General features: G+C 44.4%; 1 protein-coding gene across 2 annotated transcripts in view; it reads right to left on the bottom strand.

The window, feature by feature from the left end:
* Nucleotides 1-1,471: 1,471 nt before the first annotated feature.
* Nucleotides 1,472-9,612, bottom strand: part of MOXD1 (monooxygenase, DBH-like 1) — an 84,000-nt gene continuing 75,859 nt past the window's right edge. For both annotated transcript variants that reach the window (XM_015418204.1, XM_015418205.1), the window contains 2 exons: nucleotides 4,624-4,792; nucleotides 1,472-1,771 (listed from right to left, as the gene is read on the bottom strand). In XM_015418204.1, the coding sequence (XP_015273690.1) occupies nucleotides 1,604-1,771; nucleotides 4,624-4,792 (337 nt within the window). In that variant the 3' untranslated portion in view covers nucleotides 1,472-1,603. The remainder of the gene's footprint in view (nucleotides 1,772-4,623; nucleotides 4,793-9,612) is intronic.

Genomic DNA, 9,612 nt, shown 5'->3' with positions numbered 1-9,612 from the left:
GCATTATTGTGGGTGAGTTGTTTGAGACAAGGGGGCTGTCTGTGTACAAGAAAAGGTTTGCCCCCCAGTATTTGTGAAAGAGAACTGTAATTGTCTGGTAGAGGTTGTAAGTCATTGATGTTGTGTTGAACTGTTTTGAGCTGGGAGCTGTATGTGACCACTAGTCTATTATTGTCTCTTTTGGGCCTGTCTTGTAACAGGTGTCGGGTTTAGGGAGGTCCCCGGGCCCCGTGTACCCACTTGCCGTGATGAAGGACTAAAGAGAGATGCAGGTATCTCAGAAAACAAAGAGGGCGGAGCGTTCACTCACTGTTCCAACCACTCTTCTCCGGTAATCCAGCCACGTTGGTCTCTCTCTGTTCCCGCACATCAACTGCCTCCGGTATTCCTCCCCAATACCTTGCAGCGTCTCTCCTTATATCCTCGTCTGTCCCTCTCAATGCCCCACCCCATTTCGTGTTCTCTAATCCTATTGTGTCTTTTTCATGCCCATCACCAAAGACCTCAGCGCTATGGTCAGTATTCCCCTGTGACCCGCCTCCCTCTGTCTTCCGGGATGGCTTGTGGTGCGTTTGGGTGCATGTTTCCTGTGCACATGGGAGCATTTCTGCCATTCGTCACGACGTCTCTCTCGGCGTCTCTACTCCCGGTGAGGTTGGCCACTTGTTCCTCACCTTTACTCTGGCTCGTCCCCCTTGTCCCCACGGGCAAGGGAGGGAGTCTCCTAAAGACTCGTTCCCCGGTCCCGCCTCTTTCTCCTTCTTTTCCCTCTCCCCCCGTGCGCGCCGTAGTCGCTGAGGAAGGGACCGGACACTTCCGATGTCTCTGAGTTCTCTGTTGGTAGGGCCCCCCCCGTTGTTTGTGTAGCGTTGGGTCTGTGGCGAGCCTGGCGTGGGTCACGCCAGTCCCGCTGTAGCGGCCTTTAAGGCCGCGGGGTAGCTTGCGGCGGGACACAGGGTTTCTCTGGGTATCATTCTAGCTTTGTTAATCTGTTCCCTGACTTCATCAGGTGGATACCTTAATTCCAAAAAAGTGTGTTGTAGATCCTTCAGGTGAGAATCTCTGTCTGTAGGATTGGAGCAGATGCCCGGCTGTATACAATGGATCATTTGGTATGTTTAGGATAATAGCTGGAGGCATGTAGGTATGTTTTTTGGTCAGTAGATTTCCAGTATAAGGTGGTGTCTATGTGTCCAAACAACTGTTGACCTTATAACCTTAGCTTGTTATTTAGTTTTGATTTTTGCATATCTTAAAGCATCTATGTTAATTTGCTGTTCAGCCTCTGTCTATAAGTTTGAACCTTACCTATCATTCCAATGTATTTGAAAAAGTGTGCATGCGCATGAAAGCTCATACCTTGAATAAACCTGTGTTGGTCTTAAAGGTGCCACTGGACTCTAAGTTCAGACCAACATGGCTGACCACATGGAACTATAAAATACTGTACATTTTAAAAAGTTTTCCCCCTTTCAAACAAAGTGAATGCTGTTTTGAACTAGCAAATAAAATAGTCTATTAATATGTAAAAAAATAAATCTACAAGAATAACAGTGCAAATGCAACAACATGGCACAGAGAACATATGTGAGACCAATCAGAATTATAATACAAAGGGCCCACTATTCCTTGGAGTAGTGGTTGAGATGTACAGAGCAACCAAGAGCACTAAAAATAGATTATGGCTTAAAAAGGAAGATGAACTACATAGAACTGGTTCCGTCACATGTGGTCTTTCTATTTCAGGTGGCACTGCAATCATTCCTTGTATCTGAAAGTTAAAATGGAATAAAATTATCTTCTGCATTTCATCTACCAGCATGCAGGTTTAAGAACTCACATTTCACACTTAGTTTACTAACTGATCTGAACAGTGCTAGGGGACTGAATCCCATAATCTGTGAAAGCCACTGATAATCATGGGTATTTTCTATATTGCATCCCCTCAGCAATACTTTCCAATCCCAGGAAAGTTTATTTCTGGGACTGCAACATGCATGTGCAGAGGAGAAGAGGATAAAACCACCTTTTCTGCCTCTTCTGTTAGTGCTGCTCTGATTAATGAAGAGGGAGGAGAGGGTAATTTCACCCTTTCCTCTCTCACTATGGCTTCCTGACCCACAGGGGTCCTAGGGATAAGCTTTCCTAGGGTTGGCAATGAATACTTTGGTTAGAAAATTGTGGAAATATCAATGGTCATCTATGAGGGTATGTATTTGCAGATCCAATGTAACAGATACCAACCTGTGGCCAAGCAGGCTCCTTTACTCAGATGGGGCCTCATCAGAAGGGCAAACTTATTTGCAGAAGTAAACTGGCCTCTACTCATGGTCCACCCTTCCACTGCTAGCTATTCTGAACTTTCAGACAGACAGAGGTATAGACAGAAATACAGAATAATAGCAGCTTCTTAGCTAATCTAAGGCGACACAGTGATTCTCACATATGGCAGTGTAGTCACAGCTATGAATCATGGACAATTAATATTTCTTGGCTGTATGGACAAGAAGTTGCCTTGTCATTTGAGCATGAGAAGAGACCATATTGTATGTTATCTGTAGCTAATTTTCTAGCATTGTTTCTGCTGGGCAAATTCTAGGATACAGCTGTTCTTTGTTTAGCCTTGCTGCAAAGCCAGAACTGCTTTACTATTGACTATTAGCTCTTTTTTCAGTTTTATAACATTTGTATGCCAAATATAATTGGGGGTGGGTGGGATTCAATCTAGGACCATAGGACTTAGTGTATCATTTCTAGAAGAAGAGTTGCCTATCCAGATGCATTACCGTCTCCTGTATTATCACTCCCCTATTTTCTGATGTGTGGGGATATACTCTACGTAAAGGTAAAGGTAAAGGTTCCCTTGCTTGAAAGCCAGTCGAATCCGACTCTAGGGTTGCGGTGCTCATCTCCGTTTCAAAGCCGAAGAGCCAGCGCTGTCCGAAGACATTTCAGTGGTCATGTGGCTGGCACGACTAAACACCAAGGCACACGGAATGCTGTTACCTTCCCACCGAAGTGGTACCTATTTATCTACTTGCACTTTCTTGCTTTCGAACTGCTAGGTTGGCAGAAGCTGGAGCTAGAGACGGGAGCTCACTCCATCATGCGGCACACTCGGGTGTCGAACTGCTGACCTACTGACTTTCCACAGCCTGCAGTTCAGCATCTTAACCACTTGAGTCACTGCAGCTCCATTATACTCTACTTACTCAGGCCCATATTTATCTTTTTGTACTTAAATATTGGGAGTAGCTCTTGGAGTGGTTTGCATATCCCTAAAGACAAGAAAAGGGACCATGTGTTATGACACAGTGGCAGAGGCACCAGGTTTGCTACTGCAGCACTGTACAAGCAGCCCCTAGTGTCCCATGCCAGAACTGCTAGCCACTCAGTAGCCATGTACCTGTACAGTGCTGCATTGGACACCATGGGGCCGCTATCACTGTCTCTTGACAGTGTCCAATAAGATAGTTAGATATTCTTCCTCATTCCATGGCAGTAGCTTGGACTCCTCCAGCAAACCACTGCATAAAGCATTCCTGGATGAAGTACTGAAAACAGATGCTGGGAGCCCTGGCACAATTTATGCCATTGCCATGGGCTATTCATTGCTTAGCTACACACTCTTCCTGAAGAACCATTCTCTGGATGCTGTGTCTACCTTCTCTTTTGAGAAACACTTGCGTTGAGAAGTAAGACTATGAGTTTAGAAACTGATTGATCAAATCTCAACCAAATTCCCTATGTTTGTAATTTTTTTAAAAAAAATTATAATGTATGTTGTGTACTGACTACTAAAATTTGGTAATTACTGAGAACCAGAGTGGCACAGTGATTAGATATTTTTCATGGCTTCTGATATCCTTACTGTGATGTCAGGAGCCGTGGGAACTACATTGCCAACAGCCCCTTGCATGTGGGATGTTGTCATGGCAGCACCAAGGGCTTAATGGAGGCCCTTCCTGTATGTGCTGTACTTATTGCCAAGCAGGAAAGCTGTAGCAGTAGTAGGGGCTTAGCCCTTGGACTGGGTGAACCTCTCTGATTACCAGATTCAGTAGCAAAAAGCTGGGAACAGGTATTGCAATAATGGCCTTTGTGAGCTCCTCCCTGGCTGCTGTTGGAAACCGAATGCTGAATTACATGGTCTTGGTCTGACCTTAAAGCATGCATTTTGACTTTGGTGCTAAAGCTCATGATGATGTGACTCTGCTTTTCAACTTATAGCTTGGAAATATGACCAGAATAAATCTACAGTCTATACCGGTGATCCCCAATATGGCACCTGTAGGCACCATAGTGCCCACCAATGTGTTTCCTGGTGCTCATTTGCTTCTCCTTCAAAGCAAAAAGCCAGTAGTGGCTTTCCTCCTCCTCTTTGTAGAGGAGAATAGCAGGAGGATGCTTGGCTTGTGACTTCCCAACATTTTGTGATTGGCCCCAGGACCCAACCGCAGCCATTTTCTAATTGGGCCCCACCCTCCATAGCAGCCATTTTGTGGTGGTGACCATTCCTTATTCTTAAAATTATAAAAGTGCCCACAAGTTCAACAAGTTTGGGGGGGGGGGCTGATCTACAAAGTTGGGAATTCAAATGTGATTAATAAGGATTAAACTTACCATCCACTCGGCACTATCAGTCTTAGAACATCTTACATTCACTGGCAGATTAAGAACAAAGTTATTGTAGGAGAGACCCTGTTCTCTGGTCCATTTAAACTTATTCATTGCATCCACAAAAGAGAGGTTTTTGTATTGTTTTGGACTCTTGATAATAAATGGCCAAGTCCTGAATTTGAAAATAAAAAACATATTCCTGCCATTTCTGAAATTCTTGTACCAAATGTTTAGTATGCTGTTCCTAAAAAGAACAATTATTTTTAAATTGATTTTTTCGTATTAATAAGTAGAAGATTAATTTAGTAATCCACTGAATGCTAAATCTCTTGGAGCATGATCCAGATCTGTCAGTCTATCATATTTCTACCCCACACTTCCTCCAAGGAGCTCAGGGTAACATACTGACAGGGACTGCCCCAAAGGTACTCAGTAAGGTTCATGGCTGAGCACGGACAGGGATGGGAAACACATATGCAAAAAGATACCAGCTCCCATGGCATATTAGCCATACTAGCTGGATCAACAGTTCTTTTGCTTCACATGCTGCACTTTGCCCACACTTGCTCTGGGTCCCCCCCCCCTTTCTGCTTACTATGATCAGTGTTATAGAGGGTTGGAAAAGTATTCCTGATTTCTTTATGCAGAACTGAAAAAATAATGTACATTACTATATTACACACACACACACACAATCTGGCCTCATATTAACAGGACTTGGCTCCTGGGATTTTTCCAGTCCTTGTGTGGACTACTCAGAATACTGCCTTTTGCAGTAAATAAGATTAGATGATTTACCGCTATCATTCCACTCTGACTTCTGTGATCTTATTAGCAACGTTACACACTACCTAGAGCAGTATACTGCCACCAGGTATCATTCACAGCATATATTCCCAAAGTATAATGTGGTGTTACAGCCAGATGTTGTCTACAGGCAAATCTGAGTTTTAATGTGGGCAATGCTTCTGATTTTTTCTTCTTCTGATTGTTTCACACTGTTGTTCTAGCTTGAATTTTGGAATTTGCAAATGTGCACATGTATACAATACTTCTGCTGCAGCTTCCAGTTCAATTAATTTGTGTGGGGTTTATTCCTGTGTACCTAGGCCATGATCTTAAGCAATGGTATGCATTAAAGCACTGGACATTTTTTTAGTATGCATTAAAGCACTGACCCTGCTTAGCTTCTGAGATCTGACAAGATTGGGCTAGCCTGGGCCATCCAGATCAGGGCATGGATTTGTCTTATCTCCTTTAAAAGACACTTACAGTATAGGGCATCACCATATCCTATGAAAGTGAGTTCTGATTAAGCATTGTGTGAAAAACTGTTACGATTCCAATGATACCTAATGAAATACTGGAATGTGCAAACAAATTCTACAGCTGACAATTCTGTCAATAATCAAATAAAGCCAAAGCAACGTCATGTATTTTTGAGTGTAACTCACAAACAAAAATTTTGGACTAGGTCTTCCAAGACAGGACTCTTCAGTTAATTACCATTTTATTTGAAAGAAACCCCCCACGTTTTGAATTCTTGGCCCAGCCAAAACAATTGCTTTCTCCCAGGTCAAATATACATCTTTCTGCCCATCGTTATGAATGCACACTCAAGACAGCACAACCCTTATTAGCATATTTTTTTTCCTGTGAACAGGAAGATAAAGTTGCAAGCTTTAAATCAGAACTAGTGTTTTCTCTCACTGTCAGGAAAGATTATAAAATGTCAGCCAAATAGAGGCTGCAAGTATTATACACTGAGGATGTCTGCCCTAAATTAATTTGTAGAATGATGTGTTAATCACTGAGTAGCACAGAGCTCCAGGGACAAAAATAATCTTAGCTCCAACTCTTTAAGCCATTATTCCTACATGCTAAAGAACCAACATTTTAAGCATTTAAAAAGGTACCACTAGGCTTAACGCCTTTATTTACTTGAACTAATTTCAGCCTTCCCTCTCTTCTCGGTGCTGTAGCTTAGGGCATTTTTTTTTATCACTCTGCATTTTTCAGTTGCTGAGGAAACTATGTACCAGTAGTGATGGACTAAGTTACCACAACTTAACTGAGAATAGGTTTGGGGGGAAATGGTTTCTTTTTAAAAAAAGGAAATAAATTGTTTTATTCGCAAACCTATTTCAAAGTTCAGGTCCCTCTGTGCTCCATCTCTCAATCACTCAAAACCTCCATGTCATCCCTTCCCTTTCTCCACTTGTTACCTTACAGTGGCAGCAACAGGTAGGCCTTATTGTGAGGAGGTTTCACGGTAGAGCTTCTATTTTGACCTCGTTGCTGCCACAGCACTAGCCCAGGAATTTAAAAAAACACACCAGGAAATGAAGTTTCCATGGCTTCTGACATCCCACTGTGATGTCAGGAGCCATGAGATCTATATTTATAACAGCCACTTGCCTGTGGGATGCTGTCATGGTAGCACCAAGGGTTTAATGGAGGCCTTCCTGTACGTGCTGCAGCTATTGCCAAGTGGGAAAGCAAAGGGGCCAGCGGTATCATTAGTAGGGAGTTTAGGCGTGGGATGAATAAACCTTTCACTTCGCCCTTCTGAACATTCCAACCCATAAGGAGCATCTGTGCCATACTATGTGAAAGTACACTCACTAATTTAATTTCACATCATTTTCTGGGACATGGAAACATATAGTATAGCCTGATCTTGGAAGCTAAGCAGGGTCGGTACTTGGATGGGAGATTACCAAAGAAGACTGTGCCTTGAAAAACCCTGCTTCTCACTTGTCTTGTGGTGTCACCAAAAGTTAGCTGCAACTTGACAGTAGAACTTTACACACACACACCTCACTTTCCAGTCTTTCTTATTAGAGACACTGGGGCTTACCCCCATACGAAAGGGCTTGTGTGGTTTCTCCATTGCTGCTGCATCTAAAAATACAGCACAGAAGCAATGGGGCTTCCATATGCAAGTTTCTCTGTATTTTTCCTTCCTCAGTACCCCAGCACCCGAAGGCTTGGAAAAAAAATTAGCAATTGACATATTGGAAGAAGAGGAGGAGGAGGAGAGTCGGATTTATACCATGCCCTTCACTCAGAGTCTTAAAGCAGCTTACAATCACTTTCCCTTCCTCTCCCCACAACAGACACCCTGGAAGGTAGGTGGGGCTGAGAGAGCTCTGAGAGAACTGTGACTGATCCAAAATCACCCAGCTGGCTTCATGTAGAGAAGTAGGGAATCAAATCCGGTTCTCCAGATTAGAGTCCACTGCTCTTGACCACTACACCAAACTGACTCTCAATCTGTTTGTCTATTAGGTTCTTTAAATTCCCAGCTTTCATTTTAAAACGTTAAATCCCCTTTTGTTTCAGAAATATGCCTTTCCTCTTATAGCTTCATAAAGATGCAATGGGTATGTTTTAAAGTCATCTTTTTCCATACCCAGATGCCCCTGTATATGCATACTGCTATGGTGGAGGTAGGGCTGCCAGGGCCCCCTGGGGGGCAGGGAAACCCCCATGCGAGAGGCCCGTTCCCCGCTGGCCCAAATTGGGCCACTGGGGGGAACCCCACCCCCAGTCTGTGACATGCACGGTGTGAAGACACCACCTGGAGGTGACATCATCACGTCAGGCATTTTACCGGTGGACGCTCTATCATTCGAGGGAAAACTCTATGGTTTTTCCTACAGTGATTGTGGCCCCTCCCCCAACGTGCCCAACGCGATGACATTACTTCCGGGTGGCGTCATCGCGGCGCGCATTCTTCGCGTGTGTGCAAGGAGACTCCCGGCCAGGGACAGGACTCCCCCTGCTTTTAGGTAAGTTTGACTTGGCAACCCTAGGTGGAGGGCATGTGGAAACTGAAAGGAGGTATATGACATTGTCACATTCAGGAAATGCTGCTCTCCAGCCTTTTGAGGCACAAGAAATTTGTGCTTCCGTTGCATAGCTTTTAAATATTGCTTCATAGGAATGGGCACAAACTGAGAAACTAACTGTGGTTTGAGCACGAACCAGGCCAGTTCATGGTTTGTTACAAACTGGTTCATTTGGTCATATCGTTTCTGAATAAAAAACAAACCTTTTACTTCATGGAGGTTCATTAGAGTGGTTCATTCTCCAGACAACCTGGCACTGATTCAATCAATTCCTAGGCAACACTTGGGGTGGACTTGTGGAGACCCCTAGAAAAACTCATAGCAGTTGTCCATAGTTTAATTGGCAGCTCTGGGAGCCAACCATGGAGCTCCCATTCTGATCTATGGGAAGCAGATGTTGAGATCAGGGGTCATTTGGGGGGGATGCGGGGGGACACCATCCCCCCGGGTGAGGTGCGGGAGGGCGGGGCCTGGAGCTCCCTGCTGGTGCCCACTGGAGGTCGCCGCCGGCTGTGGGGAGGACACACTTCCGGTGATGTCAGGGGGTGTGGCATATGCTAATGAGTTATGCTAATGAGTCCCCCTAGCTCTTTTTCTACGAAATGACCCCTGTATATATATATACCATACCCTGACTCAGCTGCTTTCATTTTGCAGCAGGAAGAGAGAGGAGTTAGTGAGTGCAACTTAGGAAGAACTGCTTGCTGTGTGGCTGATTAAGGAGAGGGTAGAGCTGAGCTTTCCTGGGGGCACCTGCTTTGGGGGGCTGTAACTCAGACTGCTGAAGTCTCCCTGTGAGTTTGGCATCTCTAATATGTGAGGAGGCTGTTCTACCACCTCCCAAACTGAACAAATCATGAACTGGTTTGGGAAACAGGAAAAGTTCATGAAAGTTCATGGTTCATCTCTCCTTATATATAATTGAATAGTGGGTGCCAAAGTTCTAATTCTAAAATGCACTCCCTTAGTGTATGGCTGATGGCACTGCTCCTCAGCATATATCGCCACCAATCAGAAGGCAAAGCCCGGGTCCCGCCCACACCACAACTGCTGCAACAACCTGGTCTTCTGCATATGGAAGCTGATTGGACTTCAGTCCATTCCACACCTCAAACTCCCCCCCCCACAAGGCAGTTGG

This window comes from Gekko japonicus, unplaced genomic scaffold, assembly GCF_001447785.1.
Source record: "Gekko japonicus isolate JY-2015 unplaced genomic scaffold, Gekko_japonicus_V1.1 scaffold2563, whole genome shotgun sequence".
In the NCBI taxonomy this organism is placed as follows: domain Eukaryota; kingdom Metazoa; phylum Chordata; class Lepidosauria; order Squamata; family Gekkonidae; genus Gekko; species Gekko japonicus.
The sequence above is the reverse complement of the archived record's forward strand: the minus strand, read 5'-3'. Positions and strand labels throughout refer to the sequence as shown.